Source organism: Chionomys nivalis, chromosome 2 (genome assembly GCF_950005125.1).
Source record: "Chionomys nivalis chromosome 2, mChiNiv1.1, whole genome shotgun sequence".
In the NCBI taxonomy this organism is placed as follows: Eukaryota; Metazoa; Chordata; class Mammalia; order Rodentia; family Cricetidae; genus Chionomys; species Chionomys nivalis.
The window spans coordinates 105,446,707-105,472,936 of NC_080087.1; the positions used below are offsets into that span (position 1 = coordinate 105,446,707).

The 26,230-nt window shown below is 50.4% G+C and overlaps 1 protein-coding gene across 1 annotated transcript; it reads right to left on the minus strand.

Moving 5' to 3' along the window:
- Positions 1 to 1,300: 1,300 nt before the first annotated feature.
- On the minus strand, positions 1,301 to 23,171 carry Scly (selenocysteine lyase). Its single transcript, XM_057762715.1, has 12 exons — positions 23,081 to 23,171; positions 20,791 to 20,903; positions 17,545 to 17,645; positions 14,890 to 15,070; positions 12,021 to 12,148; positions 11,653 to 11,817; positions 10,597 to 10,703; positions 6,632 to 6,668; positions 4,929 to 5,012; positions 4,411 to 4,510; positions 3,009 to 3,084; positions 1,301 to 2,258 (listed from the first exon to the last, which is right to left on the minus strand). Exons 1-12 carry the CDS (start codon positions 23,131 to 23,133, stop codon positions 2,111 to 2,113), a joined length of 1,293 nt encoding a protein of 430 aa, XP_057618698.1. The 5' UTR covers positions 23,134 to 23,171; the 3' UTR covers positions 1,301 to 2,110.
- Between the last annotated feature and the right edge of the window lie 3,059 nt (positions 23,172 to 26,230).

Genomic DNA, 26,230 nt, shown 5'->3' on the forward strand with positions numbered 1-26,230 from the left:
GTCGGATTCTCAGTGGCGGCTTGTGAGCTTGTGTGCAGGCCCAGCAGGGCTTCCTGTTTCAGGCGTGGATGCTGCTGAGGGCTCTGGTTACCTGATAAGCAGCTCGCTAGGCAGATGGGAGGCAGCAACATCGCGGGTGGGTGGGGGAGGGCAGGCTCTGGGGGCTGGCCCTCAAAGCCTGGCTCAGTGCCTGGAGCTTCTGAGCATGGAGAGAGAGCCTGGAGGAAGGGATATGCAAGTCAGGCCAGTGGGTGCCCCTCAGCAGCTGGAGCGCTTTCACCTGCAGAGCAGAGCGAAGCAAGAGGAAGCCTCAGCAGGGCTCTGGGCCTGGGGTGGGTCTCCAGCAGCCAGAAGGTGTTCACAGCTACAGTCAGCCTAGGCTCAGAACCTGCACCAGCAAATATTTCAGTGAGAGACTAGCAGGCCACCCAGAAGGGGTCTCAATTTTCCTTTAAGAGTAGATCCACTGTGGTAGCCCTTAGGGTCTAAATACCATCACTGGAAGCCCCAGGTGTCTCTCTCTCTCTCTCTCTCTCTCTCTCTCTCTCTCTCTCTCTCTCTCTCTCTCTCTCTCTCTCTCCCCCTGTATGTGTGTGTGTTTACCTGAGACAGGGTCTCACTAAGGGTCTGGAACTCGCAGAGAACAGAATTCCACCTTCCTCTACCTCATGAGTTGGGATTAAAGATACGCCCCACTATGCCTGGCTGGACTCTGTATCTGAACCTTGGTCCTTGGCTGTTCTCAGCACCCACACTGGGTGAGCTTCCAGTGGCTGCTGGATGGTAAAACCTCTAAGGTGAGGTGATGACCTCACAGTCCCACACTGAAGGAGAGGATGATGACCTCATAGCCCCACACTGAAGGAGATGATGACCTCACAGCCCCACACTGAAGGTGACAATGATGACCTCATAGCCCCACACTGAAGGCGATGATGACCTCACAGCCCCACACTGAAGGCGACGATGACCTCACAGCCCCACACTGAAGGTGATGTCCTCATAGCTCCACACTGCCCTCTTGGGTCACAGCATTCTTGGGATCTGAACCACTCACGGTCTTGTTGGGGAAGTGAGGACTAGCATGGCCTCTCCCTGGTGTCACAGGTGGTTGCTGACTGGGGACCTCTCTCACTCTACCAAAAGTCCCTTCCAAGCACTTGGTGTTATTTTACAATCATATACCAGGAACCTCCTTCCCTTCTGCTCAGACAGACAAGCATACATCGGCCTTGTGAACAGCAAAACAGAATCTCCCACCACCACCAGAAAAAAAAACAAGACATCTCAGACATATTTTATTAGTTCATTTAATTTTCCCATGTGGGTCATCCTTTGGACCATAGACCCACATGCTAAGAACATTCAAGAAGATATGCCTATGTAAATATTGGTACAATGTGCGCCACATCCTCAAGATGGCAGAAACCTTTGCAAGGAAAATTAAAATTAAAGTTGAGTGAGAAATGATCAGATCTCCCACTTAGGCCACGACTAAGATCAGACACCAGCCCCCCTGTCAGCCACATTGGTTGAATCCCTGAGTAGAAGGAAGGGAGAGGACACACGGAAAGGTGAGCTGTGACCTCCAGGGAAAAGGGAGGGCCTGCCAGGTGTGAGGCTTCGTCTGGGGGACCATTCAGCCTGGGAGACAGAAGGGCAGTGCCACCGGAGGCCAGAGGAGGGCAGCAGTGGGGAGGCTCTGTGGGAGCACATGGGAGGCCATGGATGAAGACAAAACCAGGTTTCCTATTTTCCCGACAGCAGCTAAATGATAGTGGAGACTGGATTTTATCTTCAGGACAAAGTGACTTCTGGGGCCAGGAATCCCTGACAGCTGCCCCACACTTGGAACATTTCCGTTCCCACATAGCCTTTGGCAGGAGGTGACGGGGAAGTCCTATGTGACACTGGGGTCCTGAGCCTGTAAGGATGGGGCTGAAGTGAGGTTCTGTGTGACAGGCAGCCCTCATTCCTCTGTACCAGAGCAGGACACTCGTCTGACTGCAGCTCTTGAGAGGGGACAGCTTAGGGGCGTTTCCTATGGATCGAGTGGCCAAAGTTCAGCTGGCCCCCCGAGGGACAGAGAGAGCAGCTGCGAGCCCTAGGCCTAGCTCTCCAGTTGGGCCACAGCCTGCTTCAGGTCCTCCACAATGAGGTCCACTTCGGCCCTGGTGGTACTGCGGCCCACACTGAGGCGGAGTGCATTTCGGGCCACATCCACGGGGATCCCGCAACTCAGCAGCACTGGGGATGGCCTGCAGGAGAGGGACAGTTAGCGGCTGCTGCTGAGGGCTTGCCCTCCTTTGTGCTCTGACCTCTCAGCCAGATCCTCAAGCTTAGGGTGTGCTGTGTCCACCCAGTGCCCAGCTACATGGCCTGCTGACACTCACCTCCTGTCCCCAGACATTCTTCCAAGGCCACTCTAAGCTGAGGCGGGAAACTAATTCTCCCGTTCTCTCTGGTACCCAGATGGGGAACCACACCACTTCCTCCCATGCATCCACCAGCTGTGTTCAGCTCTGCACCGAGCCCTGGCTCCTGGACTTTCCTGTACTGAGATCATGGTGATGTTCCCCAAACAATGCCATCTAGTGCTTCACTGGGGCAGTTCCTGTGCCCTTCCCGTCTGTACCAGTCTCCAGCTGGCCTCAGTCTCTCTGCTCCTGAAAGAGCCTGGGCCACCAGGTGCTAGACTCCAGGCACTGTCTGCCCTCCATCGATCCTTTCTCTCTTCTGTGAAGCACTGATTCCCTGAGAGCCTGGCCCTTGTCCTCCTCTGCTGGCTGGCACAGGGACCCTCTGTACTCCCATCACATGCCCACATACCATCCTGCCAGTTCTGGATCCAGTATTGATTGCTGGCTGCCAAGCCCATTCACCCAGTTCCACTCCCATCCACAGGCACCCGTATCATCTCCCCGCCAGGAGCAGAACCCGTCTCCCCTGCCATAGTCTGCAGCTTAGGGGCTAGGCCCTGAGAGTTGGGTGTAGCTGAGAATACTCACCGATCTTCATGATCTGAGTGGCATGAAGCTCCCACACTGGCTAGCAGTGTCTGGCACTGTGCAAGTACCATGTATCCTATGAAGACAGCATGTGTCCTTAGATCAGGACTTGGGTCATCTCCCATTCCCCGCCCCCCCACCCCAGCCTTCTATGTCTGGTTCCCTGCCACCACCCACTGAATCTCAGTGTAAGCAGAATTCCAGGAAAATGACTTCCTTTTTCCTCCAGCTACAGAAACGCCAACCCTCTTCTGCCTCCTAAGACTGACTAGAAAACGGTATTCTAACCACCCACCTCACGGGCACGCTGACAGGCTGTCTTACTCATGGGATGAAGTGCCAGGTAGTGCTGAGGTCAACTCCCTACTGCTGTGTTCACCCAGGACACACTGCCCCCTTCTCACAAGCCCGGGAATGACCCTAAAACTCCAGGACTGCCACACTTAAATCAACACAGGTCATCACTGGGCACAGCTGCCCCCCTGGCAAAGGCGGAGATGGCTTCCTGCATTAGGGGTCTGTGAGGATGGCAAGCAAATCCGCTTCAGCAGCTATCATGTTCCATCAGGACAGCAGGCTCCTCTGTGACCCAGGGAGATAAGGTGTGACACCCTCTTCCAAGAAGTCAAAAGCTGGGACAGCTCAGTGGTTAAGAGCACTGGCTGCTCTTCCAGGACCCCTGGTTCAATTCCCAGCAACCACATGGTGTCTAACAACCATGTATAATGGGATCTAATGCCCTCTTCTGGCCTGCAGTCAGCATGTAGACAGCACTTAAATACATTTAAACAAACAAGTAAATCTTTGCTGGGCATTGGTGCGTGGCCCATGCCTTTAATCCTAGCACTCGAGAGGCAAAGGCCAGCCTGGTCTACAGAGTGAGTTCCAGGACAGCCAGTGCTATAGAGAAACCCTGTCTCCAAAAATAAAAAACAAAAAACAAAAAAAGGAAAAGAAAATGAAGAAAGAAAGAAAAAAAGAGAAAGAAAGAAAAAAAAAAAAAGAAAGAGAAAAGTCAAAAGCTTCCTGCAGAAGCCCCTAAGTGAACCACATGTTTGGGGCCCTGGCCTGAGGCTCTCAGGGAACTGGAGTGTTAGCCCTGCTGAAGATGTCTCCTGGACACGCCTGCACTTTGCCCTCAGTCAGCTGTCACGGTGGCCCCAGCATTCTTCTCTTGTAATCCTGAGCAGAAGCAGCTTATCTAACCTGGGCTGACTTTCTTTCTTTTCTAAGACAGGTTGGTCTGCGTAGTCTGCTGTCAGTCCTAGCCAAGCTCACCAGTGGCCCGGGAAAATGCCTGCTAACGACGTCAACTGCACTGTGCTGGGAACACTCGGGGGCAGGGGCAGGTCCAGGCTCAGACCCCAACACACACAGGGACCGGGATTAGATTGGTAGTCACCTTGAAGCTTGGACCCCTGGATGGAGAAGTTGCAGGTGTTGGGAAGCCTCTCCACCCCTGGAAATCGGCTGTTCAGGTGGATTCTCTTACCAAATTCAGCCTAAAAACCAAACCACACACACACCATGAAATGGTCAGTGATTCCTTCGAAGTCACCCTCTCCCAGCAACTGTTTGATATCTAGACTTTTTTGGAAACAGAACCTCAGCCTGTGTTTATTTTGTTGTAATAGCTATGGGGAGAGACAGGCTATGGACCCCAAAGCTAGGACAAATGAACACACTAAACAATCACCCTTCACACACAACGGTGTGTCTACGAGAAAGATACACTCCTGGTTGGTCCAGGTCCCTCTCTGGGGTGTCTGATGCCAGTTAACTTCCAGCACCCAGTTCTGCGCCTTCTTTCTCCAGGACCTACTGCTTCTCCAGGTTCCCCCAGAGTTCCCTTCATAGGGAAATAGTGGCTGGTCCCAGCTATGCAGCCGGCACTCTCCCACGCAGGCAAGTCCCGCTCACCTCCAGTCTCTCCTCCAGGTAATCCCGGATGTCTCTCATGTGGGCCTCATAAGCCTCACAGTTTTCACTCACGAGCTCAGCAGCCTGGGGAACACACAGACGTGTGAGAGTCCAGACACCAGACAGCTGCCGAGAACCTTTCCTGACGGCTCCAGTGCCTCTGCAGCTGCACCAGGTGCTCGAGCAGCAGGGTCACCAGGTGCTCCAGGTGTCACAGGCAACACTGCAAATAAGCCCCGAGGGAATCTCAGGCCCTAAGGACTGTCATTTCACAGAGGGACAAAACTAGGACACCACACAGGCCCCCGAGGAGATAGTCACCAAAGAATAGGGAGGGTGTTTCTACCTGCAGGGAGGACAGTGTGTCTCTTGGCTAGCTGCCAGCCTTGGTGAAGGTGATGCCCTCAGGCCCCGGCCAGGGAGAAGAATGGAAGTGCCTGAGCCCCAGGGTTGGGGATGGGGGTTGGCATAAGCCTTTAATTCCAGCACTCGGGAGGCAGAGGCAGGCGGATCTCTGTGAGTTTGAGGCCAGCCTGGTCTACAAGAGCTAGTTCCAGGACAAGCTCCCAAAGCTACAGAGAAACCCTGTCTTGAAAAAACCAAAACCAAAACCAAAAAAAAAAAAGAAAAAAGGATGTAAGTGCCTGGTAAGGACTGGGATAACATGCTGTAACATGTTAGGATCATGCTAACTGCTATACAAGAGGTCCACAGAAATCATGGCAGATGCCCAACAAAAGACAAGAACTACCTCGTCTAGTGCTGTGGGCCTTGAAAATAGACAAGAGACACCTTGGCTATAGAGGAAGAGATGGTCACAGCTACTGTCTCAGATGCATAGATGAGGACCAGGTGCCCCAGGAGGTCTCCCAGCCTTGAGAGCAAGGACCTGGAAAGTGGGAGGAGGCACGACAGAGAGAGCAGAGGGACCTGGACAGCTTGGGATGCTAAGAATGATAGTTATTTTTCATTATCAACTAGACTGGCATTAGAATTACTATGGCAACAGGCCGCGGGAATGCCGGTGAGGGTATTTCCAGAAAGGTTTAACTTCAGAGGGAAGACCAACCCAGAATGTGGGCAGCACCACCCCATGGGTCCTGGACTAAATCAAAAGAAAGTGAACTGATCACCACCAGTGTCTCTGTCTCTCTCTGTCTCTCCCTCCTGTGGGTGCAATGTGACCACCCTTGCATAGCCCTGTTTCTGAAGAGTTAGCAGAGCTCAGGCTCCAGAGGAGACAGGCCAACAGTCCCATACCTGACCTGGGCGCCTCACACCCCACAGTTCAACAGGGGACCAGCCTGACTGCCTGCAGGGAGCCAGGGTGCTATCTCTCCTTCTAGAAGAGACTCAGACTTTTTCCTTTAAAAGGTATTCTCTTATTTTGTGTGTGTGTGTGTGCGCGCATTTGCATATGACACAGCACACGTGGAGGTCAGAGGACAAAGGGGCTTCAGGGAGCAAACTTAGGTCATCAGGCTGGGGGCCTTTACCGCAGAGCTGGCTAACTGGCCTAGTTTTTTCCTGCTCAAAGGTCCACCAAGAACAAAGGTCCCTGGAACTCCCAATCCTCCTGCCCCCACCTCCCAAGGGCCCAGATGTCTGGCTCTAGTTCTCCAGCTCCACACAGGAAATTCTGGAATTTCATTAATCAGTGCACTCCTGGGGTCATGACACCTGGCCAAGGCCACCAGCCTTACCTTCCCGAGGCCAGCAATCATAGGCGTGTTCTCGGTCCTGCAGGAGACAATGCATGGTGTGATGTCAGTGAATGTCCTCGGAGGGCTACAAGCCATTGTTCTAAAGTGCCTTACATTGTCCTTCCTAAAAAGGGCCTTTAGGTGCTCAGGAGCAGCCTTGGACCACAGTGTGCCTGCGCATGCACACACAGCCTGGACAGCCATGGTCCTTTGCAAGAACCACATGTTGGCTTTCCACGGTGACAGTTCCACCCGGACCCTTTCCAACCCAGAGAGTAGATGCCCAGAGAGTAAGGAAAAACCAATAACATTTTAAATTTTTTTTTTTTTTTGAGACAGGGTTTCTCTGTAGCTTTGGAGCCTGTCCCGGAACTAGCTCTTATAGACCAGGCTGGCCTCAAAATCACAGAGATCTGCCTACCTCTGCCTCTCCAGTGCTGAGATTAAAGGCGTGTGCCACCACCGCCTGACTATTAATAATTTTTTTTTAAAGTTTTGGTTGAATAAAATTTTCTTAAACTTTTCTAAGTGTGCTTTAAAGTTGCCATCTGCTGGTTGTTTATCAGCAGAGGACACTGTTGCATCCTGACCAGTATTCCCTGTCACCTTTTTCCTAGCCACTTTGGCAGACAAGGGACACAGGAGGGTCCTAATTTTTATTTCCCTAAACCTCCAATCCGAATACTTTGTTGCACACCTAGAAGCTGACTAACCTCTTGGGGAGGTTGCCCATTATGTCTTTGGCCCATTTTCTGATTGTCTTTTGAGTTTGGGGAGTTCTTTATTCTTGTGATGGTTAAATTGTCAACTTGACTGCAATCTAGAATTATCTGGGCAGACCATCTTAATGAGGAATTATGCAGAGCAGCTTGACCTGTGGGCATGTCTGTGGGAGGTATTGTCATCATTATGCTAATTGATGTGGGAAAACTCAGTCCACTGTGGGCAAACTCAGTCCACTGTTGGCGGCACCATTCCCTGGATTTCGTTGGGTCCTGGATTGTCTGAGTATGGAGGTGGTGGAACATGCCTGTAATCCCAGCACTGAGAAGGCAGAGGCTGGCGGATCTCTGTGAGTTCGAGGCCAGCCTGGTCTATAGAGCAAGTTCCAGGACAGTCAGAACTGTTACACAGAGAAACTCTATCAGAGAGAGAGAGAGACAGAGACAGAGACAAAGAGACAGACAGAGAAAGAGAGAGAGACAGAGAGAGAAGAGAGTGGAGAAAGCTCTCTGAGCACTGAGTATGCATACATTCCTCTCTTCTTCCTTTCTGCTCCTGACTGTGGGTATGCTGTGATGAGCTCTATTCTAGGCAAGTATTCTACCATTGAGCTATAACTTCTAGACTCTCCTGTTTTTATAAACTCTGCTTTTGTGAGGTACTGCACGCTTTTTAAATTTTAATTTGGGAGTATACCTATTCATCTCTTTGTAAAGTTTTTTTTCCCAGAGGCTGTGGATATTAACTCTATGTATTATATTACTATATTATATTGTGCTGGCTAGTCTTATGTTAACTTGACATACACACACACTAGAGTTGTCTGAGAGGAGGGAACCTCAATTGAGAAGATGCTCCACAAGATCCAACTGTAAGGCATTTTCTTAATTAGTGATTGATGGGGGAGGGCTCAGCCCATTGTGGATGATACCAGGCTAGTGGTCCTGGGTTCTACAAGCAGTCTGAACAAACCATGGAGAGCAAACCCCTCCATGGCCTCTACATCAGCTCCTGCCCTCCAGGTTCCTGCCCTGCTTGAGCTCCTGTCCTGACTTCCTTCAGTGATGGACTATGATGTTGAAGTGTTAGTCAAATGAACCCTTTCTTCCCAGCTCGCTTTTGGTCATGGTATTTTGCCGCATCAGTAGTAACCCTGACTAAGATACATATATGACTGTGTTAATAAACTTTTCAGCCTATTGGTTTTATCCTTTTACCAGCTAAGTGAGACATTGTGTCAGGCATGGTGAATATGCCCTGCAGAGCCTGGGAGGTTAGGGCAGGAGGGTCACAAGTTCAAGGCTAGCTTGAGCCACATTAGACCTGCCTAAAAATGATAAATATAGGAATATCCCTTTTTCTATAGCTCTGCCTTTATGCAATCATTTTAAATGTTCTCTTTATATACACTGGTAACCATATCAGACAGTGTTCTAATCTTTTATAAACTATCAACGATCTTTTTAAGCTTCAGAAAAGCCCAAGAGGAGAAGGGCTGCCTACTGTATTTGGCCTCAACTTCTTTTAGTTTCTCTTCATCTGGCAACACCTGGATCTCCTCTTTAGACCTGAAGACCTGTTTCCCAGGTATGGGATTATAATTTCTCTCAGCTGTGTGCACAACCCTCTGGTCTCCATCCCTTCAAATGTAAAAGCCATGTCATTCAAAGTGTTTTCCTCTTGTCCATCAGATGCTGTCTTTCTGTTTGCTTTCACGACTCCCATTATTCCACTTTGAAATGCCTTGCCATACATTTCTTTGGATTTATTTGACTTTTTTTTTTTTTGCTTGTTTGTTTTGTGCCCTTCTCTTTCTGAATCTGTGCTTATGTCTCTTCCTAAATTTGAGAGACTGGTCTATTATAATTATTTTGGAGTTCATTTTTTTTTTCAACACAGGGTCTCATTCTGTATTTCTGGCTGTCCTGGAACTCACTATGTAGAACAGGCTGGGCTCAGACTCACAAAGATCCACCTGCCTCAGCTTCTTGAACGCTGGGTTTAAAGGCGTGCGCCAGCAGGGCTGGCCATTTCCTCAGGTGACCCTTTAAGCCCTGTCCTCTGTCTTCTCTGTGGGGAGTTGACCGACGCGTGTGTCACACCATTTTTGATGGCTTCAGAGGTCCTCGATGCTCTGTCTTTTTCCTGGTGTCTCCTGTCTATTCTTTCAGTTCGGGTTCCTTTCCTTTTTCTCACTTTCCCATTGGCGAGTCTGTCCACTCGGGTTGCTGCGGTTTCTAGATGGATCCTTACATGGCGACTTCCATCTGGTTCGTGCATTCCAAGTGTGCCCAAGATTCACTGAATCTCAGTGTTTGTGTCTCACACCGTTCTCTCGGGGTTGGCACCCAGTGATGTTTTCTTCCCTTTGCTTGAAGATCTTTCTAGTCCTTGGCATGAAACCTGGCCATTTTCACACGTCATGAGAGTTTGCATCTTAGTTAATTTTTCTGCTCTTCCTGGCTTGCTGACTCTGCTCTGCAGGGAAAGGGCGTGTATCCCAAACGCTGCCGGTGGGATGGAGAAGCCACAGCTCTCCCTTGGGCTGTGCTCACTTGATATCTAAAGAGGATGTGTTCTGTTACTGATGGGTGGAGACTCCAGGGTCTCTTTAGAGTCTCTACTGACACCACCGTGGGGCTTGGATGCCCCAGACAGCCCATGTGGGCGGAAGCCCGAGTGTCCATTTGGTGATTGCTGGTGTGGAACAGCACACTGTCCTATGTGGATGGGCCAGAGCAGGTATTGCCTAGTGTTTCTTCTTGCAGGCTGGCTGGCTGCAGGCTTTAGAGCAAGGCAGTTCTTGCCTTCCCTTACCACTGTTTCCAGGCTGGTTCTAGGTATGGAACACTTGCCAAGGAGCCGCCATGGCATTGTTTCTGTTTCCCCGTCTTCTTAGACGTTCTAACAAAGGTGGTATTGGCACAGATTTGGGGTTAAAATACCAAGGTTGCAATGGAGACCTCGGGTTCTCATAAAGGAAAATGGCCCCTTTTGTACCTTCTGAGCCCCTACTTTAGAAAACAACAGAGCGCCAGAGCATGCAGGGAATCCAACACCCTGAAGTAGTTATGAGAGAGGAGGACTCCTATCACGTGCTCCGAGTCACCCCAAGAGACTGCAGGACTGAGACCCGCTGAAGAAATCAGTCAGCAGCAATTCTGATTCGGGGTGACAGACGGTGAAGAGATGGGACAGTGGTGTGGCCAGCCGGGCAGAAGCTTGTAGGCTTTCAACCTTACCCTGGCCTGAAATTCCGCTCTTGTCCACCTCCAAACAGCATGGGGTACAGGGGGGTAAGTTTACCGACCCCTCGTACATACAGAGCACCAATCCTGGGACCGTAGAACTGGAAGGGAAAGCCAGTTATTTACTCACTAGGAACTGCTTGGTGACCTGTTCCGCTTGTGTCTGAGTGTCAGAGGTTCAGAAGTGTTCGGGGGAGCGCCATCCTGCTGGTTCCTGTGGCCTGGCTGTCTATCTGCCACCACTGTGGTATATCAGAGTCACAGGAACCCGAAGGTGCAGGGCAGAGTCCCAGCCTGAGGAAGGGCAGGTGCTGGACTCATGTTCTGGTGCAAAGGGATTACGAAGGGAAGGGGCTAGAACAAGAGGTGGCCAAGGGCATTTCCTACACATGACTCTATGCCCCCCCAGTGGTATGAGGCAAAGGGTTAAGGGTCACGGTGTCAGGCCAGCTTGTGTGCGCCTTTAGGGACCAGCTAAGGACTATGCTGCCAAACAGCACACAATGTCTTGCTTCTCGCAGCTGCCAGAAAACCAAGGTCTTTGCTATGACCTTGTCCCTGTACTGCGCCTTCAAGAGCCACTAAGACCAAACCTTCCTGCGGAGAAGCCATAGTTTAACGAAGTCACAGTTTAACCAAGGAAGTCACAGTTTCCTGGCCCCACCTCTTCCATGCTGGTGGGGACCTCCACATGGGCAGATGAGCCCCCTGCAACACGCACTCTCTGTGTACCAAACCCACTGCCTTCCAATCCTCCACAGAGCCCGCTATGTCCTCCCTTGGCTCCTCGTGGTTGGGGTGTCCTGCCACCCGTGTCCTGGCTTGCCAGGCGTCATCCTAGCTGTTACTGGTCCTGTCCCACACATGCACTGAAAGTTCTGAGGACAAAGCCCTTCCTGAGTGGTTGTCATGGCATCTCAGCACCTGGTCCTTGACAGGCACCTGGAGCTCACTAGATGACCACAGTGACTTAAGCAGGAAAGGACAGTGGGGCTGAGGGCTCCACTCCGCTGTGTCGAGGAGGAGGGCAGGTAGCCCCTGCTCACATACCTTGTGCCCCACGATAGTCAGGAAGTCCACACCCAAGTCCTCCACATCCACTCGCCTCTTCCCCAGTGCCTGGGCAGCATCTGTGTGCACGAGGACTCGGGGCAGCCCCGAGGCAGCCCGACTCTGGTTCAGGGCCTTAATACGTCGGCTGATCTCGGGGACAGGCTGGAGCGGGAAGAGGCAAGCAGCTGAATGAGCGTGCAGTTCTGATCTGATGGGGGCGGAATGAATGACAGGAGCGGCAGGAGACAGAGTGAAGCCGCAGAACTCAAGGACATGAAAAAAACAGGCTGAGTGGAGGTATAGGGAAATCCCACGTCAAGCACCTTCTCCCCAAGGCCTCCTTGCAAAGGAAAGGGCTGACTCACCATGATGACGCCAGTCTCATTGTTAGCCAGCATGATGGTCACGAGGCACGTGGTGGGGCGGACAGCCGCCAGAACATCTTCAACCTCTGCCTGCCCGCTCACCTTTGACACTGGGACGAAAGTGACCTCTGAGACACAAAACACATACCTTAAGGTTAGCCAGGCAAATAACTCCATAATTACATTTCTTAAAAAAAGGAATGTGCTATCCGAGTTCAAAAAATATAAGAAGAGGAATTTCAGGTGCTGCCAAAGAGAAACTCAGGTCTCAGGCTGTCCTCACAACTGCGGGGCTTGGGTGGTGAGTGGCTGCAGGAGGCTGGCAGCGCCATGGCATCAGGCAAAATCTTCAGAGGCACGTTAGCAGACACACCCAGGCAGAGACAGCAAAGGGTGGACTTTCCAGGGACAAATGACAAAAGTTCCACAGAGAATTGGAATAGACTCCAGCCAAACACCGCCCATAGTCAGTGGAGTCTAATAGCTGGCTGTCCCATTGGCAGACAGACACTCTTTTTTTCTTTTCTTTTCTGTTTCTTTTTTTTTGTTGTTTGTTTGTTTGTTTGGTTTTTCGAGACAGGGTTTCTTTATAGCTTTGAAGCCTGTCCTGGAACTAGCTCTTGTAGACCAGGCTGGCCTCGAACTCACAGAGATCCGCCTGCCTCTGCCTCCCAAGTGCTGGGAAGGCATATGCTACCACTGCCTGGCCAGACAAACACTCTTTAGAGGAACCTGGACAAGGACAGTCAACCTGAGCAAGTCCTTTATAACCCCTGGCTCTTGGGACAGATTTCTGCATTGCCATGACTGTGTGCAAGATACGACACCAACCATGTCCCCCTCAAAAAGGCATGCCTTTATTCTCAGCACTTGAGAGACAGAGGCAGAAGGGCTCTGTGAATTCAAGGCCAGCCTAGTCTACAGAGCTCATTCCAGGACAGCTAAGGCTACACAGAGAAACCATATCTCAAAAAACAAAACAAAACAAAACAAAAACAAAAACAAAAAAAGAAAGAAAGAAAAGGCAAGCCTTCTTCAATATGTTCTGTTCTTCCATGAGACACATTCATTAAATTTCCTTCAGCAGAAATTTGTAAGAAAATTCACTCATGTTTTGGAAAGTTATTTAAAAGAACAGTAACACCAGAAAAACTAATTCCTATAAACTAGTGTGGTAAAAAGCTGGATGGACAGCAGGCAGCAGGCAGCAGGCCAGTGCTCATGGGCCAGATACAGTCAGACAGCAGACGAAACCCAGCAAAGGAATCCATCTGAAGGCGACTCCCAGAGGCTGGATCTGCCTCCCCGTTCTGTTCCCATCTGGGACAGATGATGGGTGCTCCCAAAGGACATTCCCGGCTTGAGGGTTTGGAGAGAATCATCATATCATGCTGTGGGAATACCCAGGCCAGTTCCCACCACATTAGAGGGACACACAGATGGGTTGTGTAAGATGTCTGGGTGGGCCTTATGACTGTCACTAATCACGGTCACCACCATCTCTGAATGTCACTAATCACGGTCACCACCATCTCTGACTGTCACTAATCACGGTCACCACCATTTCTGAGCAATTTGTCGGATCCAAGGGCACAAATATTGTAAGCAAGGGGTTAACTAAAGCTATCTCAAATCATTCTATTACAGGGTTATTAGTATGTAGACTTTACTGCCGCACATAAAATAGAAAACAAAATGTCAGTCTCATACAAAGAAACGAAGTCCTCCTGGCTCACTGTGCACCACAGACTTGATTAACTGTAAGAGCCGAAGCTGAAAACCTCCTAACAGGACTAATTGTCATGATCTGGGGCAGGGTGAAGTCTTCTTGGATATGACACAGAGACAAAACAGAAATAAAAGCAAAACAATTTGACTTCATCAAAACTGTTGATTTGTGTCAAACGTATGCATAATTCCTGTAAGTCAATAAAATGATAGGTACTCCAATAAAAATCAGGGCAAGGGGACAGATGATGGAGGAAGGTCATTGGTTAAAAAATAAAGAAACTGCTTGGCCCTCATAGGTTAACATAGGTGGGTGGAGTAAACAGAACAGAATGCTGGGAGGAAGAGGAAGTGAGCTCAGACGCGATGCTGCTCTTCTCCAGGGCAAACGCGATGAAGCTCCGACCCAGGATGGACATAGGCTAGAATCTTCCCGGTACGCACCTTGGGGTGCTACACAGATTATTAGAAATGGGCTAAATTAATACGTGAGAATTAGTCTAGAAGAGGCTAGATATAATGGGCCAGGCAGTGTTTAAAAGAATACAATTTGTGTGTTGTTATTTCGGGGCATAAGCTAGCCAGGCGGTGGGTAGCTGGGGCGGCAGGAACACAGCCCGCAGCTCCCCACAACAGATAGAGGCACCCATTAGGACGGAGCACTGGCATGCTATCAATCTCCAGTAAACACTAAACACCAAAAGGAAAACCAAAAACAAGAACACAAACAGACATTCCTACAGAAGAGCGACAACGATGACAGAAGACACAGACAGAAGCTCTGACAGGGACGGGAGACCACCAGTGGTGGTGTCAGATGGAGACGCTGGAAAGCAAAGGTTAAGGCTGATCGCGTCCACCCGAGAATCTGTCAAATTCCGTTTCTGTGTGGCCCAGCAATTCTGCCCCTAGGCGTAAGCCCCTGAACAGGAACCGCCCACGCTCCCACTCCCACAGAGCAGTCGTGGCAGCGTTATTCACGTTAGCTGCAAGCAAACGGCCGTCAGCTTCTGAATGGGCCGATCAAATGTGGTGCACACCAGATCAGAGTACTTCTCATCATTAGGAGGAGTGAGCCGGGCTCTGTGCGGCCTCTCTGTCCTCGTCACTGAGGACTAGGCCAGTCCCCATGGCCACTCACCCGCCATCTGCTCTTCCATGAGGTGCTCCAGGGGCAGTCGGATAGAGTCGTGTTCCACCGTGCAAGTAATAAAATGGGGCCTGGCCCCCTCCTCAGGGCTGTGTTGGTCAATCTCGTGCCTCTTCAGGGTCTGCTGGTCATGGAAGTATCTCACCATAGATTGGATTACTAAATTATTCGACTGTGGAGACACAACAGAGAGAGAGAGCCTTCACCAGATCTCCCAGTGGAGATGGTGAGCCTCTCACTTGTTACTCTCTTTTGTGCCTGACTCAAAAGGAAAAGGCCAGAGCATCAAAACCCGGACAGGCCTGTACCTTCGGAGAGTCTCCAAACTCCAAATACGCTAGAACTCACTTCAAGTGTGCCTGTTTTCTTAGTAAGTCAGCACAAACTTTCATCTTAGACAAACCTGTCAGGAAGGGGAATTCCCCACCTGGTGGGAGAAAGGCAAACTGGAGGACACACTTGCACAAACAGAAACAAGACGAAAGAAAAAAAGTAAAAATCAAAAGTCAAATTAAAATTAAAATTTACCCCGCCTTCTGAGCTCATGTCATTGCACAGTACCTGGCCCCAGATCAAGGCCTGGAGACCCCGCTGGGCAGCAGGGCAGGGTAAGGTGGCAGAGACCTGCAGGGAATCCAGGGGCCTAACGGCACACTCAGCGCCCCTGTGACTTTCTTTTCTCAACCACCACCTGTCCAGTTCTGGGGTACATTAGGCCAGTGATCAGCATGTAGGGGATGTAGCTCTGGAAGAGGCTAGGCTCCCCAGATTTGGGCTAAGCTACCAAGAATGCTTTCCAAATCCATGTACACTGCCTCAGTTTCCCCGGCTGTTAACCTTTGTGTGGAATGGCAGTCTAACAAGGCGTGCAGTATGATCTCAGTGGGCGAATGTCTCACAGTAACTTTCGACTTCCACTCGAGATGGCAGCATGCTCTGGGAACATTTGGCACAGTGGCCCCGTTGTGAACTGGCTGCCGGTGGCTGAAGCCTGGGCAGTGGTCCTGGTGTGAACTGGCTGCCAGTGGCTGAAGCCTGGGCACAGTGGTCCCTCCCTGGTGTGAGCTGGCTGCTGGTGGCTGAAGCCTGGGTACAGTGGCCCCAGTGTGAACTGGCTGCCAGTGGCTGAAGCCTGGGCACAGTGGTCCTGGTGTGAACTGGCTGCCGGTGGCTGAAGCCTGGGCACAGTGGCCCCGGTGTAAACTGGCTGCCGGTGGCTGAAGCCTGGGTACAGTGGCCCCAGTGTGAACTGGCTGCTAGTTGCAGGAGCCTTCTGCTGTTCACACTTCTTCACTGATCACTTGAGTCCCCGAATGGCTGTCAAGACAAAGCTGTAGGTTTCTCTTGTGCTGTGTGTGTTCAAATCTCTGACTCATTTGCTGACTGTATTATCTGCCTGTGAGTAAGTTGTGCGAGTCCCCAACTGTCCCAGGCACCTGTCACTCATCAGCTCTGTGTGATAAACACCTTTCCCTGCTGCCCCTTCTCTTTGCTCACGGTGTTCTTGGATGATTCAAGTTCATTTGTGACTTTTGTTGTGACAGAATTCATTCCACTTTGTTTTGGCTCAGGTTTGTGATCCTCCTGCCTCGGCTCCCCAAGCAGATCTTCTTTAAGGGAAATGCTACCCGCATCTGCACCGAAAAACCCTGCACTGCTGGATGCGGCAGGGGGGCCGAGGCAGCAGCTGGAAGCTCTCCAGTGTCACTTCTCAAGCCTGTCTGCTTGCTGAGAAGCGGAAGTCATCGCCTGGTGCCTGCGACTGAGCAGTCCGGAAGAGTTCCCTACAATCACATGTTCTTTAGTTCCACGCACTGCCCCCTCGGTCACATGACAATCTTATGCCCTACTGTTGTGCCAACAACCACTGTCCAAGCCTGTGCTGAGCAGGCAGGGTGTGTGGCCCTAGTCACAGGGCAAGTGCCAGTCTGCACTGGCACACTGTTTCTGACCGGCTGTCTGTCCTTGCCAAATGTGTCTGCCTAGTTCCCAGAGCTCTTACAGACTCGGTCTGGAGACTATCCAGTCTTCCAGCAGTCTTGACTCTTGGTTTCCATAGAAGTTATTTTGGGATAGTCCACTGATGGGTGTCAGGATTTTGAGGGAGTCTACACTGAGTCTACAGATTGCTTTGAAAAGAGCCCATGTCCCCCAGTCTGCAAGCGTGCAGTACGGCCTCTTCCACAGAAGGTCTTAAAGGTTACAGGTAACATCTCTAAGCTCCCTCGGAGGCCTCAACCACTCTTTTCTACTCCATCTGTTTCCTTAGTAGTGGACATTTTGTTTTGTTTTGTTTTATGGCCTGGCAAAAGCTCATCGCTGGCATCAAAAAACCCAATTCATTTTTAATCTAAAAACTGCTACGGCTGAAGCAAACTGTGATCCACAGCCAACCACTGTCCCTGTCCCTTGCAGTGGCTTCTTTCCAGGTTTCTTTCGAGTACATTCTATAAGCTTAAGAATGAGTTCCTTTGGGACGGGTGAAACCTCAAACTCCGTCGTACAAACAACTTAGGAAATCGCAGGAGAGTCCCGGAGCAATACGAGAGAGAAAGTCGGGCACTGCTGATTCTAAAATGACAAGAGCGAACCCCTCCCATACTCCATTGTGCCTTAAAGCTCAGCGAGCAGGGATTGCAACTTTACCTCAGTGCCCCCGGAAGTGAAGACGATGTCCTGAGGCTTCCCCCCTATCATCTTGGCCAGGCTCGCCCGGGCTGTGTTTATAATGTCCTTGGCCTTCCTACCTTGAGGAGAGACAAAAGAACAAGTTCATTACTGTCAATTCCATGTATAGCAGGGCGACCACACAGGGGAGCTGAGAACTGGGGCCATTCTAGAGGGAAACATCCACCCGGGTGAGTACTATCCTACCCCCTGGCAGGGCCTCAGCAGAGGGGCCACACTGAGACTTCAGGAGCTCGGTGAGAGCCAAGGACAGCCCGGTTGGGGGTGACGGAGCTGTGAGCTCCTCCGGCACAGCTGTGCTTTCGCACTGGATGCTAGAGGCGGGACTCTGGCTCGCTGCCCACCTTCCTATTCAAGACGGGACCAGGAGAGGAGGTGCAGGACAATGGAAGTAAGCAAAACCAACTCGAGACTTCACACACCAAGCCAGTCAGGGCCTTCGCTCACACTGCAGGCCAGCCGTGGGAGACACAAGGGGGAGACTGAGGGCATTTGCCATCAATAAGGTGTCCTAGCTGCTGCCCAGTTCCACACCAGTGGTTCTCAAATTTGATGCTGGGTTCATGGCAGCTTCCCCATGCTGTACAGCCATTTTGGCCCAAACTCCTTCCCACTTCCCCAGTTCACGTCCAGCTGCTGTTGGCTGTTACAAGGAAGGCCACGATACATCTGGAGCACTCACGCTCTTCCCGCAGAGCCTCAGTGCAAGCTCCTTCTAGGTTTTAAAACCTAGTACTGTGAGACATCTTGGTAGTGGTGCACGCCTTTAATCCCAGCACTCGGGGTGTGGGTGTGGTGGTGAGGACAGGCAGATCTCTGTGAGTTCGAGACCAGCCTGGTCTACAGAGTGAGTTCCAGGATAGCTAGGTCTACACAGAGAAACCCTGTCTCAGAAACTAACAAACAAAAACCTGTCATGAATGATCTTCAGTTTTCTTTTCTTTCCCTTTTGGGCATTTCTACTCAAATGTCAACAGAAAGCAGCGGGGACATCACTTGGGCCAGGAAGAGTTTCCCAACTGCTTGCCCAGCTCCCCTGCTCCCCCCACCCCCATCTTCTTGAATCAGATCAGAAGTGTGGCTATAGCACAGGTGACACAGGCCCAGAAATGGGTCAACAGATAAGTTAATGAATGGCCAGCGTCTGACTTGGGAGTCTGTGTCACCGAGTTGCTGTTGAGATTTAATAAGCATTGACAGCTGGGCGGTGGTGGCCCACGCCTTTAATCCCAGCACTCGGGAGGCAGAGGCAGGCGGATCTCTGTGAGTTCGAGACCAGCCTGGTCTACAAGAGCTAGTTCCAGGACAGGCTCCAAAACCACAGAGAAACCCTGTCTCGAAAAACCGAAAAACCAAAAAACCAAAAAAAAAAAAAAAAAAAAAAAAATAAGCATTGGTACAAAACCCACTAAAAGCCCAGAGAAGGAACACAGTGTTAGTACAACCTGGAGCCAGATCACCTGTGCAACAGAGTCAGCTGGTGTGGGTCATCTGAAGTCCCCTAGATGGCAATCAGATCCTAATCAAGCACCATTAATGTGGCTCCTCTTAGTCCCCCTAATCCATAGCACAGGCAGGGCTGGGTGCAGGGCCCTTGCCATTGCCACTGATAAACATTAACTAGGAAGACAAGGCATGGCCTCCAAGTCTGTAAAGTATTGTGGAATGCTGTCCTCTCTCTACCGGCCTGAAGCAAATTATTATCCAAAACTTTAAATCTAAAACTCTATACTACAAAAGCAAACTAGAAAGAATGGAGTTTATCCAACCCTAGCAAATTCAAACCTTCCTTTTCTACCTTTACTCTTTTTACATTTATTTTACTTTCTTTTTGGTGACTGTGCGTGCGTGTATGTGTGTGTGTGTGTGTGTGCTGTGCATGCTCTCACGTGTGCGGGTGCACATGTGTGGGAGCCAGAGGTTAAGTGTCTTCCTTGGTGCTGTCTGTTTGACTTAGGGTCTCCTGCTGAGCCCAGGGCAGGGTCTGGAGCCTGCAGACTCAGCTAATCTAGCTAGTCAGTGTGCCCTGTCCGTGCCTCCTGAGTGCTGGGATTACGGGCAGCCTGCCACATCTGCCTGGTTTTCACCCAGGTTCTGTGGATCCGAACTCAGATCTTCAGACTTGTGCAGCAGGCGCTTTATCCACTGAGCGCTCCTGCCCTGCAACTTTCCTTTGTGGAAAAGGTCAAGACACACATGCAGCCTTGACGGCTAAAAGCACGTTAGCAAAATGCACGGGGATAGGATAGACTGCTAGCCGTGTGGAAGGGGTTTGAGAGGCACAAGCTTATAAACAGACCTCAGTGAGATATTCATGTGGGGAGCATTTCAGGGGAACCCATTAAAGCCTGAAAGGTTATAGTTCTCGTGGTGACAGCAAGGCTCAAGATACACTCAGCAATGGCTGCTCAAGGTATGTCTCATCTTGGGAAGAACGAGGCGACTCAAGCAACTTGTCCTGTGCCACCAGAATGTGCAGTGTGGAATGCACACATGAATGAAAGAGGGTAAAAACTATCAGATGTGTGGTTCTCAGCCTGAGTATCGTACAGGACAGAAGGCTTAAGAATCAGATGGAGCCAGGTGGTGGCGGGGGCGCATGCCTTTAATCCCAGCACTCGGGAGGCAGAGACAGGCAGATCTTGGTGAGTTTGAGGCCAGTCTGATCTCCAGAGAAACCTTGTCTCAGAAAAAAAAGAAAAGAAAAAAAAAAAAAGAAAAATAAATAACCAAATAAAAACAAGTGAAGGAGAACCAGATTAGGTATATTATTGTAACATGGTATTGATTTACACAGAACACTTTATGCAGACTTTAGTGACATTTGTATATTTAAAGATTACAATGTAATTATTTTGCTTCAGTTTTTGTTTGTTTGGTTGGTTTTTCCAGACAGGGTTTCTCTGTAACTTTGGAGGCTGTCCTAGAACTCACTCTAGAGACCAGGTTGGCCTTGAACTCTCAGAGATCCACCTGCCACCAACTCCTGAGTGCTGGGATTAAAGGTGTGCGCCACCACACCCGGCTTTTGCTTGTGTGCTTTAACTCCTGGAATTCTGTCAAGCAATGCAGGCAGCATAGTACCTGCATTTCCTATAATGTCCCTCTACACATGGGAAAATATGGTCTATAAAGTCGAAAGAGAAAAAGAAAGTCTAAGCGTGCTCTGGCTCCCTTTGTTGCCACGGATCCCTCTAGAATTACCTGCTACATAGGAGCTGCTGGGGTTGCCCCAGGCTTCTCTCATGGCCTCTGTCACAGCCTGGATGACTGCGGGCTCCAGAGGTGTGGTGGCGTTGTAGTCCATATAAACCTTCCTGGAAGAAAGGGAAGGGGGGCAGGGTGTGGGCAGCAGCCCTCTGGGGGCTCACAGCCAGGGTCCACTGCATCCAGAGTGAAGGCCCAGGTGGAGCATCAGGCCTCAGCTCTCCGCATCCTCCCTCTGGATGGGAGGGAGAGAGACACCACGGTTCCCAGTCACTCAGGGCCTGGCCCACACTGATGCACGATCTCACCCGAGCACGAAGCTGGCTGGGGAGCCGTACATTCCCCTGGGGGGTTCCTGATGACTCCTAGCCTTGAGCTTCTGGATTGGCCTCTAAGAGCCACACCCTCTGGCTCTCCTGCTCCTTCTTGGCATTCACCAGGCAACCTCTCCCCGGGACAGGCTTGCACTTTCTTTGCCCTGCTCCCCACGCTACCTAAACTTTTTCAAGTTTTTGCTTCAACGTATCTGCCTGTGTGAGGCTCCACTGTTTTGTTTGAAGCCACATGCCCCAGCTTGGCTCTCTGTGCTCCCCACTTCCCTTGCAGTCCCATTCATCATGTGACTCAAGAGTCATCTCCAGGGACCCAGAGAAGACTAGCTCCAGGAACAAGCAGGCTTTGTCATGGGAACCCTAACAAGGCTGTCGCACAGCAGGGGCTTCATTCCTAGGATGACGTCGTGTTCTTACCAGGATCTCAGATGTTCAGAGAGCTCTATGGTGAGCTAGCAGGCCTGAAAACAGTAATTATTCCACAAGATTTAAAAACCTAGACAGTGCTCACGACAATGCACTCAACTGTGAACCCAAACACAATAACTAACTGTGCCCACTAAGCCAAAGGGGACAACAGAACGGGTTCTTTTGATCCTTGGTCTTTGCTTTAAGCCTAACCCTGCAGGCCTTGGGGCTTTGGAAAGTGAGGCTGACCTCCCTGGGCCTGGGATCAGTGAACTTTCCATTGCTGCAAGGGCTTTGCCTGTGCCCCAAGCCTGTTCCTTCCTGTAAGTAAAGACCCCAAAGCGCTGCACACCCACTGGTCTGTCTGCCGAGTGACTGTGGCTCTCCCATCTGTAGCTTGCCTGAACTATTTTTATGGCTCGCGTTTCATCAGTGAGGCTGCTTCCTGGAGAAAGTGAAACTACTTAATGAATGTCTAGTGAAGGCTGAAGCCGCGCTTAGGCCTTTATGAGCCAGGTTCTCACTGAGCAATCCAGGCTGGCCTCCAAATCACAATCCTCCTGTCTCAGTCCCCAGTGCTGGGATTATAGGCATGTTCCAACACAACCAGGGAAGCTCAAGTTTTGGAAGAGAGACAGATATTTTACATCCTCGGCACCGGCAGAGAAGATGAGAACAAAAATAGAGAGAGCAAGCCTGTAATCCCAGCGGGAGGAGGCAGGAGAGCCGGGGCTATGCACAAGGCCCTTGTCAGGGGTAGGGAAAACATAAAGAAAAAGAGGAAGAGGGGCTGGAGAGATGGCTCAGGGGTTAAGAGCACTGCCTGTTACTTCCGGAGGTCCAGAGTTCAATTCCCAGCCCCCACATGGTGGCTTACAAAACATCTATAATGAGATCTGATGCCTTCTTCTGGCCTGCAGGCATACATGAAGATAGAACACTATATACATAATAAACAAGTAATCTTAAAAAGAAAAGAAAAAGAGATAGGGGTGAGAGTGAAAGAGGGGGTATGACCCGTTCCTGGGTGGGAGAGGACTGAGCCAGAGCCTAACAGCACCCTGCTCCTTTGTGTCCCAGGGGAGGAGGTCTCCCCAGCACTGTGGACAGCAAGAGCCTGCAGTCTCCAGCACCGGCCAGCTGTCTCCTGGGCTCACACCCCAAGATTCACTTTTCCCCTCGGGGCGGTCATCTGGGCCTTAATAGATTGCCCCCAAAGTCCTCCTCTGTCCCACACCCGTGCTACCCTACTCTCTAAGCAGCAGCGATTCCTTTAAAATGCAGATTACTATGATTCAGCTGCCCGCTCCAGCCTCCAAGACCTCATGCTGTGGGAAGGATGCCGGAACCCGGGAGGGCAGAGCGAGAACTCTGGCACAACTGTCACCCGCAGGCGCCCTTCTCTCAGCTTTGGCGGTGGCTCCTATGGGTCGTGTGACCCGACTCGTCTGCGTATCCCTCGGATTCCTACCCATCGGCCTCATCAGTCCCTCACTGTGCTCCCCCAGGTGTCTCCAGGCTCCTAGTTCCTGGAGGGAAGAACGCACCTGTCGGGTGGGCTCTCCGCGCGGCCCCGCGCGCTTTTCCGCACCGAGTCCATCCCTTGATCGCCAGCCGGTCCAGTCACCCCAAGCAAGAGCGGCCCCAAGTCTCCGCAGGGGGCGGAGCCTCAAGGCCCATGGTATCAGCATTGGCTGCGCGCCTCGCTCCGGCCAATCCGCGAGTCGCACGGGGCCTCCGCCCCTGAGTGGATGATTGGCTGTGTTGGGCCAGGTGGCCGTGAGGCGGAGCTGGGGACAGTTGTGTGGCCGCCCCGCAGCCAGTACGACTAACCGGCCTCCACAAAGCGCGCGACCCTCGGGATGTGGGGTTCGGATAGGCTGCTACTGGCCTGGTACCGCGTCTCGGGAGCTCACCTTCCCTGAGCTGGTAGGAGAACCTGTAGGTTCACCTGTCGCCGCAAAATTGGTGGAACAAAAAGCGCAAGGATGCGCGGAGCAAAGAGGGGCGCCGCAGGAGCCGAAACTGTGCGCCTAGAAGGGTTGGCGGCCAGTGCATGTATATCTAAGTGCCCTTAGACATCGGATTCCCCAGGTCCGCCTGCCCGGATGATTTGATTGAGTGAAATTAGAAAGCCATTAGCTAAGCGGGATAGGGGTGGGGGTATTAAAATTCTGGAAGAAGATTAAGGCAGAGGAACCAGGTTCAGTTCCCAAACCCACACAACAGTTCACATAATTCCAATTCCAGAGGATCTGATCCTCTTTTGACCCTTACAGCCACTGGGTACGCACATGGTGAACTTGCATACATGCAGACACTCACAATTTTTTATACATTTTTTTATTGATATTTATTGAGCTCTAGATTTTTCTCTGCTCCCCTCCCTGCTTCAATCCTCCCTCAAGGTCCCCATGCTCCCAATTTACTCAGGAGATCTTGTCTTTTTCTACTTTCTACTTCCCATGTAGATTAGATCTATGTAAGTCTCTTAGTGTCCGCATTGTCTAAATTCTCTGGGATTGTGGTTTGTAGGCTGTCTTTCTTTGCTTTACGTTTAAAACCCACCTATGAGTGAGTACATGTGATAATTGTCTTTCTGTGTCTGGGTTACCTCACTCAAAATAATGTTTTCTAGATCCATCCATTTTCCTGCAAAATTCAAGATGTCGTTATTTTTTTCTGCTGTGTAGTACTCCATTGTGTAAATGTACCACATTTTCCTTATCCATTCTTTGGTCAAGGGGCATTTAGGTTGTTCCCAGGTTCTCGCTATGACAAACAAAGCTGCTATGAACATAGTTGAGCACATGTCCTTGTGGCACGATTGAGCATCCTTTGGATATATACCCAAAAATGGTATTACTGGGTCTTGAGGAAGGTTGTTTCCTAATTTTCTGAGAAATCGCCACACTGACATCCAAAGGAGCTGTACCAGCTTGCACTCCCACCAGCAATGGAGGAGTGTTCCCTTTACCCCACAACCTCTCCAGCATAAGTTGTCTTCAGTGTTTTTGATCTTGGCCATTCTTACAGGTGTAAGATGGAATCTCAGAGTTGTTTTGATTTGCATTTCTCTGATGACTAAGGATGTTGAACATTTCCTTACATGTCTTTCAGCCATTTTTTTCTTGGTGCTTTGTATACTGGCCAGTCACGTGTTTTGCAACACAGGGAAAAGCACCACTGTCCTTCCTGAACTCTGGTTCAAACCATGCACACGGACTCATCACAGGGATGGAGGATTCGTTAAGGAATGGCACATTTCTTTGGGAAGGTAAGCTTCAAAGAGCACCCACCGTGTTCTGCCCACTCTGGCTGCACGCTTCTAACAATACTGTGGTGTGGGCGAGTCTAGTGAGAGATGCCACACCTCTGCTCTTGCTGAACTCTGTGGGATCCTCAGGTTGGTCAAAGCCGTTGCCTCTCCTTTTTCCTTTTGCCAGTTCTGTTACGTTCATGGAGAATGGTCTCAGAAGTGCTTTGCCAACGAATGACGTTGAGCATCCTCTCAGGTGCGTACTGCCAACAGACAGATGAGGTAGCATGCAACTGCAGCTGTAGTCACATCTGCTGGGGCTGTCAGTGTATCTTCCTGTGCAGCTGTCAGTGGCTGCTATGGGGATTATGACACACACATGTGAATTAAGTTCACTAGTACCAATGTTAAAAACATTTATTTTTTAAATTACATGTGTATGTACATGAGTACAGTTATCCATGGATTCCAGAGAAGGGCTTGGCGTCCCCTGAAGCTGGAGTTACAAGTGCTTGCGAATCACCCACGAGTGCTAGGAACTGAACCTGGGTCTTCCAGAAGAGCACTTCATGTCCTTAGCTACTGACTCATCTCTTTCCAGTTCCCTAGCATCGTTTTACCACTTCTTGATGAATGGAGGGAATCTTACCTGAATTTAGTTTCTTTGCCTTTTGGGGGGCACAGGGGGTGGGAATACTAGAGATAATTCCAGGACCTCACACATGCTAGGCTAAGTGTTACACCCTGCCCCATTTTTAATTAAAATTTAACAATACTTGAGTATTTCCAAGTATTTCTAGTATTACAGTGTTTAGTTTCTGTCCTCTCTGACGACTCCTGTTCCTCACCGCTGACTTTCAGCATCACTATGCTTGAGCATCAGATGGGTGATTTCTATTTAACCACCATCTATGACTTCTAAAGGCCCCATCCTTCCGTTTTAGAAGAACTTTGGTTTTACATAATTTTTTGAGTCTCATTACATAGCCCTGACTGGCCTTGGATTTGCAGAGATCCACCTGGCTGTCTTCTAAGTGCTGGGATTAAAGGCATGCCCCACTGCACCCATATTGAAGGTTCCAGTCAACCTTTACAAATAGGTCAGTGATTCTTTGTTCTACAGCATTTGAAGACTCAAGCTGACTTTTCACTTTGTTTCCAGGAACCAGGCTTTTGCCACGTGCGCCTTTCAGCATTTAATATCATGCATCTTCCTTCCGGCCTGTATGGTTTCTGAAACCAGCTGTCATTCAAATTGGTGTACTCTATAGGCAACGCCCATCTGCTCCCAGGCTTCGCACTATATTGTTACAAGCTTATTGGTGCCAGGGAGTGGAATGTGGTAGTTTGGATGTAATTGACTGGCCCCATAATCTCATTAGGAGTGGCACTATTAGGAGGTATGGCTTTATTGGCATGGGTACGGATGGCCTTGCTG

Bases quoted from the DNA above. Each gene is read 5' to 3' on its own strand.
- Scly (XM_057762715.1), bottom strand. From the start codon at position 23,133: ATGGACTCGGTGCGGAAAAGCGCGCGGGGCCGCGCGGAGAGCCCACCC. The intron at 20,904-23,080 runs GTGCGTTCTTCC...CCTTTCTTCCAG, and splicing joins GCGGAGAGCCCACCCGACAG to GAAGGTTTATATGGACTACA. The intron at 5,013-6,631 runs GTAAGGCTGGTG...TGTGTTCCCCAG, and splicing joins TGATTGCTGGCCTCGGGAAG to GCTGCTGAGCTCGTGAGTGA.